General features: G+C 42.8%; 1 protein-coding gene across 5 annotated transcripts in view; it reads right to left on the reverse strand.

The window, feature by feature from the left end:
• Positions 1-16,643, reverse strand: part of ATP2B1 (ATPase plasma membrane Ca2+ transporting 1) — a 428,175-nt gene that overhangs the window by 238,403 nt on the left and 173,129 nt on the right. For all 5 annotated transcript variants that reach the window (XM_086919543.1, XM_086919538.1, XM_086919544.1 and 2 more), the window contains exons 3-4: positions 4,538-4,735; positions 441-695 (exon numbers count right to left, since the gene is read on the reverse strand). In XM_086919543.1, coding sequence (XP_086775669.1) covers positions 441-695; positions 4,538-4,735 — 453 coding nt within the window. The remainder of the gene's footprint in view (positions 1-440; positions 696-4,537; positions 4,736-16,643) is intronic.

Consider the following 16,643-nt stretch of genomic DNA (forward strand, 5'->3'; position numbering starts at 1 on the left):
TTCGAATTTAATGAATTACTCAAATAGAAGGGAGAGGATGTAGCCTTACGGCTACAGCAGTCGACCTCGAAGCTGGGGAACCAAATTCGAGTCTTGGAACGGACGCTCAACATCCTGTGATTCTGGGCAAATCACTTAATCTCCCCATGCCTAACAAATCTGATGCTATGTAAAGGGCTGTGATACCCGATGTCTCAGGTCTAGTTCGCACTCTATAAAACGCTAAAGAATTTTTTTTTATCATTTAGGGGGTACATCGCTCTTTACTTTTGAGCACAGTTTCATATTTATTGCGTCTTCTCTCAAACCATTAAACAAAATGTTCCTATTCAAACCCTTGGCAGATCACTCAGTAATATAATGCTGACTTGACGCAGCTCATGATCAAAGTCTGACGCAAAACACAAGGAAAATAGGGAGTAACGCAAACACATACGTACCATATTTTACTTGTGCAATATCCCCAACAACTATGTCGGCGACCGGTATCTGGATGACTTGACCACCACGGACAACCGTAAACCTCTGCTCTTGTTCAATCCGATTCTGTAAACCACGAAACTGTTTTTCCTTACTCCAGTCATTGAAAGCTGTTACTAACACAACACAAACCACAGACACAAGGATTGCACCTCCTTCAATCCATCCCGTATCACCTTCTTCTTCCTCACCAGTACCAGATGTTGCTTCACACACTGTAAAATGAATTCGAAAAAACCCTTTAGTGAATGCACTTTTATACAGTTCAAAAAGAACAGACACTTATTGAAAAAAACAACATACATAAGGCTGGTGTCATTGATGCAACTATCAAATGTATTTTAAAACCATATCCAATTGTGGGTTTACTACTAAGCGCCAACACATGCTCGTTAACCAAGTACACTGATGTATGCCTAAAATAAATACGTGTTTTGGGGCAATTCTGAAAACGGACATTGGTTTAAAAAATAGTTTCATGATCAGAATCATCAGGAAAGGAGTTTCAAAATTACTCCTTTTAAAAATGTGAATGGAAGCCCACACTTCTGCTGAAGGGCTGCCAGATGATTTCTATTGCTGTTGCTTCCTTTCAAGTTAGACATACTGGGCACACTGGAAGAGCGCACCTTACGTTACGTTATACATTTTATTTAGCGCTCGATTACCCATAAGGGTATCTTGGTGCTGAATCCTGGAAAGCACTATTATACTAACTTGGAGAAACCTATAGAAGAACATTAAACCACTAGATCAACTTGTCAAATCTCCCACCCACAGTGGTGGTCATATTCTTGACCACATCTGGGTTCACGGGGTCAAATCCTCTTGCCCGCTGATCACACCTTGCGTGTGGTCCGACCATTCCCTGATTGAGACTACAATCTCTGTCGTCGGTCATAACAGGATCCCCCTGCAGGAGGGCGGCGTCGCCCGCAAGTGGAGGGCCGCTGACTCTTCTAAATTGCTCTCTCACCTGTCACAGACCCGTCCCTTCCTCCCTAACGATATCTGCACTAATGAGCCAGACGGTAACATCTCTCACTGGCTCACGTCAGCCAGCAATATCTTTGCCCCTTTAACTAAGTTCCCTCGCTCTCGACACAGCAACTCCCATAAATGGTTTAACTCCCAACTTAAAACCCAACATCTGGAACTTCGCCAATTGGAGCGCAAGTGGAGGAGAGACTACTGTCCGTCAAGCAGAGACATTTATGTGGCCGCTCGCAACAAATACAAAAAAGCCATCATTACGGCCAAAAAAGCATACGCCTCCGAAAGAATCCTATCAGCCCCCTGTAAATCGAAGGAGATCTTTAAAGTCCTTGACGAATTCACTTCTGACCCCAGGACGCTCCCGACCCAGGCTCCCACGCAGGAATCGTGCAATGCGCTCAGCACGTTTTTCTTACAGAAAATTGTTATGATTAAGGACACTATCCTGGTCACCCCCCCTGGCGCTGATTCTGTCCGCCCCCCTCACAATGCTCTCTCCCTCACACATCTCCCCTCTCTAGATCCTGCATCCCTGGCCACTCTGGCCGTCCGTGTTAAGTCCGGCTCACCGGACGACTGCTGTCCACCATCCATACTACGGGACATCTGCCTTACTTTACCTCACTGTATTCTCCCTCTGCTGAATTCCTCTCTCTCTACCGGCACGGTGCACAGCTCTTTTAAGGAGGCTGTCCTGGTGCCTTTACTGAAGAAGCCCGGAGCCGACCCCGCAGTCCTGACGAACTACCGACCTATCTCCCTCCTGCCCTATTTCTCTAAAATCCTGGAAGCTCACGTCACCGCCTGTCTCTCACAGTTCATCGAGAGCTCTAACTTTCTCGAGGCCAACCAGGCCGGCTTCAGACCCGGCCACTCCACGGAGGCAGTGATCTTGGCCGTGTTGGATGCCCTGAGAAACGGCGCTGACAAGGGTACCCCCCCAGGCCCTGGTACTTTTAGATCTGTCGGCCGCCTTCGACACGTTGGACCATAACATCCTCCTCCACCGTTTCGAGCAGGCCGGCATCCAGGGCCTGGCGTTGGCATGGGTCGAATCCTTCCTGACCGGGAGGTCTCAGACACTCAGCTTGGGCACCTTCAGGGCACCTAGGGAGCGCTCACTCTGCGGGGTCCCCCAGGGCTCCTCCTTATCCCCTCTTCTCTTCAATCTGTACCTCCGACCTCTTCTCTTTTCTTTGAGGCAGTGGGACGTCACCGTCTTCAACTACGCTGACGACCTGCAACTCATCTTTCCTCTTAACTCTCCTTCTGCTATCTCTAATTTCCAGGCGGTTATGTCCCATATCCTCCAGTGGATGAGCCAGAACCAACCTAAATTGAACCCCGGGAAGACGGAGCTCCTTCTCCCGGACAAGAGCTCCATCCACTGGGGTCCGCACTTCTGGCCGGCAGAGCTTGCCCCCCCCCCCCCATCCCTGTGGCCTCGGTGAAGAGTCTCGGGGTCACTATTGACTCCGAGCTATCCCTCAAGCCCCAGATAGGGATGGTGGTCTCTTCCTGCATGTATCAGCTGCGCAGGATCAGGAAGGTGGCCTATCTCCTGACCCCCGAAGCCCTGATCCAAGTCATCATGGCCCTTGTCCTCTCCCGCTTGGATTTCTCGAACTCTATCTATCACAGCCTGCCTAAATCTTTTCTCCTCAGACTACAAATTGTTCTGAACCAAGCGGCGAGACTGGCTTTCGGGATCCCAAAATGGCAATCCGCCAGACCTCTCCTTACCAAATTGCATTGGCTTCCTGTCATCTCGAGGGTAGCCTTCAAGATCGGCTGCCTCACCTTCAACTCCTTAACCGGTCCCTGCCCTGCTTTCCTGAAATCCCTTATCAGTCCCTACTGCCCTTCACGCAATCTCAGATCTTCTCACCTTCACCTCCTGGTTGTCCCCCCTATCAAACTCTGTAGATCCGGAGGTCGGAGATTCGCACATTTGGCCCCTAAACTCTGGAACTCTCTCCCTCCTCCGCTCAAATCCTCTAATTCTCTCATTCAATTTCGTAAATCTCTAAAAACTTGGCTTTTCCCACAATCTAGCTAACTTCCTTCGCCCCCTTAGCATCAGATAAGCGCCAGGAAACCCACGGTGACAGTGCGCTTTACAAGCCTACCTTAACATAACATAACTAGATGACCTCTAGTGCTGGCAATCTTAATTTAGAAAACCAATGTTTTATAATCCTACCTACATTTTTACCGAGGAGGAATTGTCAAACTCTAAAAGGAGCAGATACTAGGTCTTGGCAGCTTGGGCAGAGAACCTGTTTTATTTCCATCTGAACAGTGAACAGACCATACAACTTCATAATGCAGGAAAACAAAAATGTTATACGAAAGGGCGCAGAGTTGTGGCCTCATATTTTAAACACAATGGCTTTTAGAAACCGAGGGAGCCCAGGCACCACCTGGAACCAAGGGCATACAAACGCCTCAAGAATAATGGTTTCAAGTAGAACAATAGGATTGATTACTTGATGTTAATTAATCAAAGAATTAATCATGAATAACCTTGCAGAAAGAAAAAAGCTAGACCATATTAAAAATATAAATAGTATAGCATGTATTGTTAATATTATACAAAATGAAAAGGTGCTCAAGTGATCACACCATAAAAGATGCCAGAGTAGAGTGGGTTTGTACAATGTTATTGACGATTAATACTATTGTTTGGCTGACTTAACAAAGCAACCTTTTTTGTTCTACTTGGAAGCATATTTTAACATAAGGCAGTTCAGGTTCACTGAAGTCTGTATTTATGAGCAGCCATGTAAACACTTTCGCCTGACAGAAATTGTCATGCTACACAGGCCCCCCTCCCCCCAAACAAAATCAAGTAACGTGCTCTTGACAAGTTATGAGTTCTTAATCCAACTGTTGACCAACTTGTTGACCAACTCTTTAAACGTTAAAACAGCCAACCTCTACAAAGCTACAACACCATTATCATTTTAGAATAAAAACTGAATGACGACAAGCTGAAGATCAATAAATTAAATAAGGGACAATACATCGAGGAAAAAAAGTACAAGCCTATTATACTTACTTTCATTTTCTCCTCCTGGAGGACGGTAAAAAGAAAGGCCTAAAGATATTATGGCTGCGATTTCTAATATAATTAACGTTACATCCTGTAATGCTTCCCATACTAACTGAAGGAACGTTTTTGGCTTTTTCGGAGGTATAAGGTTCTTCCCAAATACTTCTTGTCTTCTTTCTAAATCTGCTGGATTACCACTTAAACCTGCAAGAAAGACACATAAAATAACGGATTAAAAAAATGATATTTTTACTCAAAAGTAGCATTTCCCAGGAGGGGGTTCTTATTTATCAAAATAGGACAGCATAGTGTGACCTAAGAGTTCCTTTGAGAACCTTTTATGGACAATCATTAGCGTTTCTGAATGCATCAAATATTACGTACGTGTAGTAATGTTTAATGATCAACATATTAAAGCACATATACATATATGGGCCGCATAGCCGAAATCACATGGCCTAGCAGTAAAAACAAAACCTCAAATGCAAATTAAATACGCAGGATAACACTGAAACACAAGATTTAAATAAGGCCGAGGGTCCAGCAATCCAGACAGGGAGACGTGATTTTCTAATTAGGAGCAACGGAATATTGCTATATCAGAAAAGTTGTAATGATTTAGCTTTTAATCTCTGCAAATGCTTTGTTGAAAACCCCTTATATAATAAACTATACTATCAGGAGAACTCCACTGAGCTACTAAGACAACTCATGTGCATATTTTACTGTGTACTGAGTTAATATATTTACTAAAATGAGCAGTTTTTTTACACCGTATAACGATAACCACTCTCCAACCATTGTTTGGAAATCTTGCCACAAAAACAGAATGCCCGTCCACCAAAGCAGGTTAAGGCAAATGTTACAGCGTTTCCCACAGAAACTTTGTTTTCAGTGATATCACAAACTGATTGCAAGTCCCTACCAAGTTTAGGATGTGGACAGAGCTTGGCCTGCAGGGGACGCTAGCCACCTGCTTTCCGAAAATGAATGCCCTGCAAATTGAGTAGGACTTTTTGGAGTAAACCATTCCATAATTTCAATGTCCATCATGGGATAAAAGCAATACTAGCAACGGGAATAACTTTTTATTTAGGGCAATACAGAAAGCACTCAAGTCTGTGGAGTGTCTGATGTTTGGATTCCCCGCTTCAGAAGCACCCAAGAATCTCTCATGCATGAACTTTCGCCTTTAACAACAATACTTCTAGCTTTTTATTGCAGTGTCCCGATATTTGCTCTTCGATTACTGCGTGCGATCTATGATAAATACATGGAGTTACAGACGGGTAACCGTGAGTCATAGGATGTTTTTCACTGGGGTCGTCGGGTGGCGGCCGTTTAACAACATCAGTCAGACTCGAGGTGTTTATGATGTCACTAAGAACCCAGAGATCATAAACATTTCTTAACTCAGTTACCCATTTATAATTGTATGTTGTGTATGGCCCCCAAAATCAATTGCACCTGCTTTTAATTGCTACCCAGGGGAAGAGGAGTAATTATGGAGCCATACATAACATGGCCTCTCCACCCTGCTCCAAAAGTTAAAAAAAAAAAATGCTGTTTCCACCACCTCATATGCCTTGCCTGGCCTTTCCTGCCCTCCTCTTTTCTTGTTTCCTGCTCTCCAGAGCCACCCTGACAGGCTCTCAGAGAGCCCTGCAGAGTAGCCTGGAGTTCCTTTATGACGTACCAACAGTGGTTAAGAAGTTCTGTTGACCACCGTTGCTACGTCACAGCAGTGAATTACAGTAATTAGAATCCAGTCGTTTACGATAATAATCTCTATAAGAGCCAATATTTACAAATCGGTAACAATGAATTACAGGGATGTTTTTCACCTAAGGGTTCTAAGTGAGATGAAATAAAGAGCTTGAGTGAAGCTCGAGTTGTTGTTCATGATGTCACTCAGAGCCCAGCGGTTTAAAACATCCCCGTAATTAACTTTTCACCCATATATATTAGCATGTTACATACAGCCTTAAAATTCATTTAACCCTGCTTTCAACTGATACGCCGGGACTGAGGAGTAATGGGGGGCAGGGAGGTCATACATAACATGGCCTTTCCTTCCTAACCTTAATGTGTAAAAACACCTACCCTGTGACCCTCAACCCACCCCACCCCCTCATACAGCTGCGCTATCTGCTTTCAGTTGAAGCATACAAGCAGAGCTGTGCTGACAGACTTGGTGAGAGACCGGTTAGGCTGGCTGGAAGGCCTTTATGATGGAGCAACAGTGGCTAACTAGTTTTGTTATAAACCTTTGCTACGTCATAGTTGTGACTTTCCATTTTTAGAATCTGGTGTAAATGACACAGGTTTCCTATGGAAGTAATGCATACAAAATGTGCTAATACTTTGCCGCGTACGTGCATGCTTAAGTAAGAGCCCACCTGCCCCTCTTCCCGGGACTCACTGCTCTGCCATGCCACTGCCCTGCTGTACACTCTGTACTCCCGCGGTGAGAGCATCACATGGCTGGTATGCCATGTCCTGTTTCACGTCGGAAGCAGGAACAAGCACATGTACAAAGGCTAATCATCTTTTTGCAACTAACTTCCCTCCACATTTAATCCTGCACTATCTTTTGAAGGGCACCACCCTAGGCTTTTGCCTTCATTTATTTTGCTGGCTGTTGAACTCTGCACACTTTACCTCTGTTGAAAAGTGGTAAAGTGCCTGTGCTTCTCCTTTCAACATGAAAAAAATTGGCATACCCTGGATTGGCATATTTAACTTACCTATAAGACCCTAGTATATGGCATCACAGTGTACCCAAGGCCTGTAATTTAAATGTCACAAGTTGACTGCAGCCCTCATTTTGCCATCCACTATAGTGAAAGTGTAAGTACTACTGCAAACCTTCCACCAATAACTAGGGTGTGCAGGTTTAAACTGAAAATTCGGCCCATCAAAATAACGCCTGTTAACATGCATCTACCCTCCTTTTAAAAATATTAATACATCAGCCCCAAGTTGGCCTTACAGGCTCAAAAAGCAGAGTGCACTGTATTTAAAATTAGGATATGTAAAAGGTTAATGTTAATGTTCACTGTAGCAAGGGTAGCTCTACCATAGGAATGTAATGTGAACTGCAATATTTTGCAATATTTGCATACAAAGTTTAAATTTTTCCTTTTTAAAATAAGCCTAATCAATTGGGAAAGTCAGATTTGTAATAAATACTTTAGGACAAGTATTTTTTTTAAAGTTGCCCATTACCTACCTACAGCCTATAGGAGTGCATTTGCAAGAGCTTTCAACTGTCACCCAGGAACTGGATGGCCCCCTTAACGAGGTTTACAATTGCTCACAGAGATGCCCCCTTAAGTGAGGTCTTCTCCCATTTTAAAAACGCCTATGATAAAGAATATCCCCTAAACATAATATTGGTAGGGGACTTGAATTTTAAGATTTCTAATCTCACATTATAAAGGTTTCGGGATCAAGAAAGAGAGGAAGCCATGAGGATCCCACAAGCTCTTTTTCTCCAAAAAATAAGAACTAATAAGAGGGAAAATGTTAGCGGCTGAACTTGAAAAGGTCGATGGTGTTATAGCAAATGGGAGACTACCTTCTGATTCTCCAGCAGTCTTTACATGTAAAACGTCTGGGGGCGGGTCAATCTTGGACTACATGGTGGTGGGAAGTGCTTTGTCCTTCCTGCTGGGAGACGTCAAGGTATCCAATTTTGATATTAGTGATCACAAGTTATTGACTCTCCTTGTAATTTTTAACATTTCTCCCACTGACCCTTGGGTATTAGATGGCGAGTTCGCTAGCTTTGATAAGAAAGCAGGGAGATGACATTGTGATAAGGCCATTCTTAGCCTCGATGGCATCTTAGAGGCTATTCTACATAAGTTGCCAGCTTGAGCAGGAAAATAAATAGAAAGTTTCAATACACTCATGCAACAATTTGCGGAAAATGCAAGATATGGAAACCAAAAATAAAGTTTCCGTTAAACCATGAAATAAATACTCTAATCAGGAAACAGTATCTGAATTATACCTCGGAAAGATACTATAGAATATTATTATTGAAAAGGAGGAGGAATCGATTAACGGCCAGGCTAAGAAAGGAGAAGGAAGATAGTATCTGGACGAAACTTAGGGAAGCAGTATCAAAAGGCCAGATAAGGGCCTTTTGGTCTCTTGTTGCAGAGGGTTGAGGAGCTAGACCTCGATCTCTGCCTGTTGCTATTGAAGAATACAAATGGGTTAATTTTTTTAAGGAACTCTTCGTATGGACTGCCTCTTGAAAAAGAAATAGAAATGGTGATCAGGGGAATGTGCATTTTGAGGGCAATGGGCCCCGATGAAATTCCAATTACCGTTATAAAACAAAATGGTATATTGTGGAGTAAAATCCTTTGCCAGGTTTTTAAGCACTGTTATGAAAGAAAAATGGTTCCTCCCTCATGGAATGGAAGTATCATAGGTCCATTACTTAAGAAAGCAGACCATGACCTACCACAAAACTACCAGACTGCTCTTCTTGACAGTGGGTAAATGTCTCCTGACCCACGTTAGCGATTGGGCAGAGGCCAATAAAATCATACCTATGGAGCAAAGTGGGTTTAGGGTGAAACACGGAACGATTGATAATTTGACCGCCCTCTGGGTAATACATGAAAAAGATGTTAAAATTAGAGGGGGAACGATATATATAGCTTTTATTGATTTCTCCACAGCTTGTCACAAAGTAAACTGTCCTTTGCTGTGGAGTAAGCTTTTAAACTTGGGCATGCCTAGCACCCTTTCTTGAGCTAGTTCATGCCCTCCATACTGTTACCTGGTGTAGAGTTCAAGCAGGATGCAATAGGACTTTCACAAGCCATCACCACCGCAAATTGACTAAAACAAGGGGGAAACATCCTTTACGATGCAACTTTTACCACGCAGTGCCTTTACAACGCCGGTTTTTCAACGCAAGTCATTACAACGAATTGCAGTGGGGGGGGGGGCTGTAGGAAAGGTAATAGTTTCATTTACTATCCAACACCTTCCCTACTATCCACGGAGACTGGAATAGTAAATTCAACTATTCACTATCCAGCACCCCCCAACGCAAGTCGTTATAACGACTTGCGTTGAAAAACCTGCGTTGTAAATGCATGCGTGGTAAAAGCATGCGTTGTAACAACGTACATCCAAACAAGGAAACTTACTGGTCCCCCTGCTCTTCTCCTTATATATTTCAGATCTCCCTGATTATCTGGACCAAAGTGAGGGTATTGCATCCATAACTGGGGGAAAATCGATTGTGTGTCTACTCAATAGTGAAGACAATCATTTTTGATCTAACCCCTAAGACTTTAAATGGTCATCAGCAGGCGCTCCAAAAAATCTGAGACTCACCACTTAAAGGATCAATGTATCTAAAAGTAAAATTATGTGTATGCATGGGAGAAAAAAGTTGAAGTATGGAAACCATATATGGGGTCTAGGCGGCCATAAACTGGAACTTGCAAAGTCACATACCTTTCTGGGAAAAATAGTAGGAGGCAATTTAAGCGACTAAGTCCATATAGATAACAATATTTTTAAAGCCATCACCCAGAGTAGAAGTTTGGGCTCCCTTTACAGGTCTGCTGGGAGAAGACACTTGAAACCGTTATTAGAGGTCTTCTGTGCAAAAATCCCTGCCTCCCTTCTACATGGTACAGAACTGATCAATATTGGGAAATGAGGCTTTTTAAATGCAACGGAGCAAATTTCTAAGCAGCTTAACCTCAGTTAATTCTGCATGTTTCGCAGCTCAGGCTAGAGTTTGAATAGAGAAGTACCTGGGCACAGGGCCTAGAGGGGTAGGTCGTTGGGCTATGGGTTTGGCTAAGAGCGATTATGGTACACTTAAGTTCTGGCTCTGAAAGGACATTTTAGAAGTTTTAAAAGAACAGTCATTAATTTTTTGAAGTTTTATGACTGCCATTGATTTGCTGCAGTTCGCCAGTCCTTAATTTATACTTTATCGCCGTGCCAACTAAAATCTATCCTGAAACAGGCCACTTGTTCTATAAGATCTTCTAGGGACAGAGAAGATTGCATTTTAAAGAAGGGAAACAATCTGGCTATTGACTTTTGCCTGATAAATAAGTACAGGCTTATATTTCATGGAACTTGCTGCATGGCGCGGGCAGTTTTTGGTTACTATTAAGGCAGGGTATGCTCCCTCTAAATCCTTTACTGCCAAAATGGTATGGTTTCTCACCAATCTGTAATCTTTGTAAAAACTTTCTCCAAGATGTCAATCATGTCATATTTATCTGTCCAGCCTCGCTATTATTGCAACGGAAATGGATAAGATCAATATGTTTACCGTTATCTCTCTCTGCCTCAGCAGTAGTAGACTATGACCTCCTAACGAAATATTCTCTCATGGAATGTTTAATTTTTAGCTCTCAGCCTAGCGTACACTGTGCAGCAATGTCGCGCAGCCAGAGTCCTTTTCTCGGGGGTTTTGAAAATGGACCTGGAAATTCCATGTAGCTTATGCGGGTTGTTTCCTAGGTCCACTTTCATTGGCCTTTGTGTGCGTGTATTTTTAAAAGAGAACACACAATAGGCCATGGGCGGTCGCGTAGCGCCGCCCATGTCCTATTGGTGTCTGTTGCGCGTACCAAAGGCCATATGTCTTCAATAATGCACTAATACTGCATTGATGGGAAAATGTTTAAGCAAATGTGATGGAATACTCTTTGGCCAACCAGTAGGAGCCACTAAAAGGCTGCTGTATCCATCAAAGTATCCCCTATCAAGACACACACTATTAACTAGGTGTTGCCACATAGAGATGGTGTCTTCTTATCAAGAATGTAGCACTTGGTGAAGCGTGTTTGCTAATATATAAGTCACTGTACAGGGGAGCCAGTCCATAGCAAACCTTCCAGGAACTGTAAAACCAGTTCAACATGAACATTGGACGTGCCCAGCAATCCGAGGGTGAAAAGTATTGAAAATTGTAAAATCATTTGTTGCAACTGTCAGTAATATTAAGAGACACATCTCTTTTGGATATCTCCCTACTGTGCAATGAGATCAGAGAGTAGCACAATTATTTACGATTATATACATCAATGGTTAGAGATGCCCCTAACTCACACCAACTAAAACTGCAGCTCAAACCAAAAAAAAAAAAAAACAAAGTGGAGGAAAAATCAGTAAAGAGAATAAGAACCAAGGAAACAAAGGAAAAAAGGACTGGATAGTCAAATCAGTGCTTAAAATGTACTATAAAAGTGATTCCAGGGGGTTAGGGTTCTCCCTGGAGGGACCGAAAAGCTTGAAGCCACAAGGTATTATTTACTATTCAGATGACTGGTCCTACTGCTCCTCTGCTTCTCCGACTGCTCATCTGAGAATTTGCTACTTCATAGTTCATGTAGATATCAAGACTAGCGGAGATACTCCAGAAAACATAAAAGAAGACTGCTCCAGCCATAAAGCCACCCATAAAGCTCCTTACAGGGGACGATCCCCACAAAAGGACAGAGAGATCACAATGATAAAAGATACAATGTACCCTTTAACAAGAGTGCTGGATTTGTCACAAAAAAACAAAGAAACAAGTCTAAGAAAACGCTGGTGTTCATATTGAACAGTAAATGGGAGAAGCACTCCTTGTCAGGGAAACTTCGACATCTCTACCTGTTTACAGCCAGGTCATCTACAAAGGAAGAGATTTAAGTTGAGACCACTGATGGCCATCTAAATTCTCCTGACCAAATTTACAATTTGGAGTTTCAGCAAAAGGATGATATATCAGGTTGTTAAGAAGGTATTTTGTTCACACATTGAGAAGGCGTTGCATGTAAATGTAGCTGATGACTGGTCTTCGCCTTTCCACTATATGGAAAGGAAATTATAGTTGAGGCATTGTCACTGACCAGGCTGATACCACTCTGAAACAATAGGACCAGGAGTTGGCTTTGAAGTAAATACCTGTGCTATCAAAGAATCAATTGCAGTGGGACTGAGTATTAACTCCTTGTGTAATTCCTCTAAGAAAGAACTACAAGTTAAACCCCAGTACCCTTGGAGGAGGGGAGGGGTGCTGAAGAAGAGGAGGAGAGTGGTGCTGCAGTGGTGGTGAATAGGAAGAGGAGAGTGGTGCTGCAGTGGTGGTGAATAGGAAGAGGAGAGTGGTGCTGCAGTGGTGGTGAATAGGAAGAGGAGAGTGGTGCTGCAGTGGTGGTGAATAGGAAGAGGAGAGTGGTGCTGCAGTGGTGGTGAATAGGAAGAGGAGAGTGGTGCTGCAGTGGTGGTGAATAGGAAGAGGAGAGTGGTGCTGCAGTGGTGGTGAATAGGAAGAGGAGAGTGGTGGTAAACAGGAGAGTGGCGAAGAGGAAAGGAGAGTGGCGAAGAGGAAAGGAGAGTGGCGAAGAGGAAAGGAGAGTGGCGAAGAGGAAAGGAGAGTGGCGAAGAGGAAAGGAGAGTGGCGAAGAGGAAAGGAGAGTGGCGAAGAGGAAAGGAGACGAGTGTGGTGAAGAGGAAAGGAGACGAGTGTGGTGAAGAGGAAAGGAGACGAGTGTGGTGAAGAGGAGAGTGGTGGTGAAGAGGAGAGTGGTGGTGAAGAGGAGAGTGGTGGTGAAGAGGAGAGTGGTGGTGAAGAGGAGAGTGGTGGTGAAGAGAAGAGTGGCGGTGGTGGTGGGTGCATTTTGTTCAAATGTTTCAGTAAGCAAGTGTACAAATGTGTGCTCTCGTATGCATCCGTTACATACATAGTGACTGTCTCTTGAGCGGTCACTTCTGGAAAAACATGGTCTCTTTCTCGAAAACATTCCTGAAATCAGGGCTACCACAGGGATCCAACTGATGCCCCCAATAGAAGGGGTTTACCTCTGCAACAATTATGCCTATTCCTGACTAAGTTGGCACTGGCATTCTAGAGGTAAATTCGGATATACATTAGGCTTCCTTGGTATAACCATGGCAATACAACAGTTATACTTGCTACATTGTAAGAAAGCTCCTCCTCACTGAGGCTATCTATTCGATAATCATTGGAATAATAATGCCCATCACTAACATGATGTAGAGTTTTGAGAGCACTGTGGTAGCCATCAACGGCAATTGTGGTTCTGACATAATGGTGGGCACCCTTGACAAAATGTAGGGAACTGTGGCATTCTGATGGGCTTCCTTGGCATGTGATAGTAATATCTGGAGTAGTGGGGCGGAATCTGTCAAAATGATACATTTATACAATGAAAATCATAAGCTGACATTTGGGGACCACTTCTGAAAACTTATTTTGAGACACACATATTTGTAAACAAAATGATTGACAATCCACTGCACATTAAAAGCTGCTCTTTGAATGATAGTTCATAACAAGTTGGGGAGGTTTATAGCTGGTAGTATTCTCTGTGTGCTATTGGGCACTTGCTTTCACAGGTATGTCATTAGTCATGTGGAGGCATTTTATATTGATAAAGCTTTTCTTGGCATTGCTATTAGTAAACCAGGTATATGTGATTGGATAGTAGATGCTCTACAAAACAAATAGAGTTTTAGATATAGACACCATCCCTCAAGTGTAGGAAATGCATTCGCGTCCATATTGATATATGGGACTTCATAGAGAAAAGGAAGACGGTGAAGAGATGAGACTTCATAGAGAAAAGGAAGACGGTGAAGAGATAAGCAGGTAACACATGTAAACCAACTGGAATAAGTGACCGTAGGGCTAGCAAGTCACACACCACAACAGGGTTACCAAGATGCTGACTAAGTGTAAGTTGCCCAAAAAGTGATTAATTTACCTCTGTACCCTATTTAAGGTAAAACTCCACAATGTAGGTCTTTTCTACATGGTCCTAATGCAATAATGATGAGGAATGAATCCCTTAAAACTCCTTTGGCTAATTTGTACTGCGGTATCACCACATTTTTCTTTATTATAAATATTGAGTTCTTTAATATTCAGATGTAGAATTCCTATCAAAATCTATCTTTGCAAAATTTACTTGACCAGCAATACTGTAATAATGAAGCTTATAGTGCGCACTTTAAAAAAAACAGTTGTGCTTGAAATCACATGGTGTATGCAGTTATGCATTGTACAAACAGTCCTGTTGATGAGATAGTAAAGCACATACCACTATATCTCGTGGAAGTTTTGTAAACTCTGCCCCTGCACAATTACACCCTCTACATAATTACATCGAAATAAGGTATTTCAGAGTGACGTTAGCTTCATGGCCTAACTTATTTTTAATGCATTCAAAGTTCATCGTTTGTCATTTGTTAAAGAACACTTGTAGAGGTCATTAGTTTGCATCCACATTCAAGGATCTGGACTTGCAAGAACTGTCAAAGGAAATTAGTCTGGCTTTACATTGCCACAGCATGCAAACAGCATTTGTGCACACCTACTTCTGCAAGCGTTGCATTATACCCAAACCTACCGGCTTTCAAAATGCTTGATATACCTTCTGTTGCATTCCTTACATCTTTTTTCATACAACAGTGTATAAAATCTGCAGGGCTACCGCTGTTAATGGGAAATCATCTGATGCTTTTAACACTGTACTGGAGAGCTCCTTGCCAATGAACTTGAATTTTACCACAATGAAGGGTGCACTTCTCACTGCCAATACAAAAGCAGCATTGGCGCCCCGGATTGTGGTTTGCTGAAAGTAAACTGAATAGCTCTTAAGCGCTGGATTTGGAGGTACACCTTCATCTGTTATTGTGGGGTATGGCGGCTGTCGTCAAGACCCACGGGTGGTGCTATGGTGCGTAAAACATACAATCCTAGTTATGTTTTAGTTGTCCCTAATATTACTTTCCACCTCTCAAGTTAGCAGCTCTCACTACAGTACATTTACTGCCATTTACTTGACAGATCGAGCAGTTGGCACTTACAATTTTTTTTAGTATACAGTAGACTTGTATTAGCCAGAAGACATTAGACACATTGAGGTATGCAGTGACGCTTCAATTAGTATTGTGATAATAACATACGTTAGACATAAAACTAATAAAACAGATTCAAACAAAGAAAATGAAGGAAGGGTGCACTCCTACTGCAAACACAAGGAGGCAGGGTATGCCAATACGTGGGTCCCTTGCTCACTTTGTCACTGGGTTCAAGCTAGCCTGGCTGATGAAGGCTGTTATCCCGAAACCAGTCCCAGGATGCTGGTTTCCGGTCCAGGAATGACCAGGCTTGGCAGTTCGGGCTGGACTGTTCCCATGAGGCACAGGATCAAGACTGAATTACATATAGATGCGTCTGAACTAGGGTGGCGAAGTGAGGTAAAGAACGATGATGGATTCAACCCAGATCCATAACTGGGGGTGAGTGTCTGAAAAGTTTCAGCGCTCCATCTATCATCTCCTTGTGTTTGCTTCGCACACCTACGGACCCTTATAAAAGGGATTCTGTTCCTGTTCAGAATTAAACGCTCCTTTCAAAGTCTGTCCTCGTTCGGAGGTTGCTCTTCATTTGTTTCCTTCACAGAGGCTTGTGTATGGCTGGTGTGCACCTTAAAGTATTCGTCGAACACCTCATGTCGAAAGTGATGTGCCGAGCAAACAGCAGTATCTGGCATGTATGTGGATTAGTGCTGGCCCTGATGGATCAGATGATTGCCTTGAGGTGTTGAAAGACAACTGCCTCTCAAGTCATGTTAAGTTTCCTTTTTAGATTTAAAAATGTTACTGCCATTAACATTTAGAATCGCCAAACTCTTTTGGTAAACAGACTGCTGACTGAGTCCAAACATGTGATCTGACACAATAGCAAAAAAAGGAGCTATATATTTTCCATCTCCCACTCCTCTTGGAGTCATCCTCATAGTACACAACAGAAATTAAGAGAACATGGCATCAATCACATTAAATTTGGCAACTTGTGATCTTGTTTTCGGACACTCCTTTAAATAGCTGATCCGGTAATTCTTTCCATTTAAATCGAGTTTTGCCTTTGTACACTTTCTACAGAGCACCAGTATGCCAGCTCTGAATACAATAGGTTAGAAAAAATAACCAAAGATGGAGTTTGTGTCATGAGATACTGTGAAATTTGGGGATTATGAGGCACTCCAAGCATGCTTATAATGGTGTGACACTGCGGAAGGAGTGTTCGAAAAAAAGT

This window comes from Lissotriton vulgaris, chromosome 1_1, assembly GCF_964263255.1.
Source record: "Lissotriton vulgaris chromosome 1_1, aLisVul1.2, whole genome shotgun sequence".
NCBI classification, from domain to species: Eukaryota; Metazoa; Chordata; class Amphibia; order Caudata; family Salamandridae; genus Lissotriton; species Lissotriton vulgaris.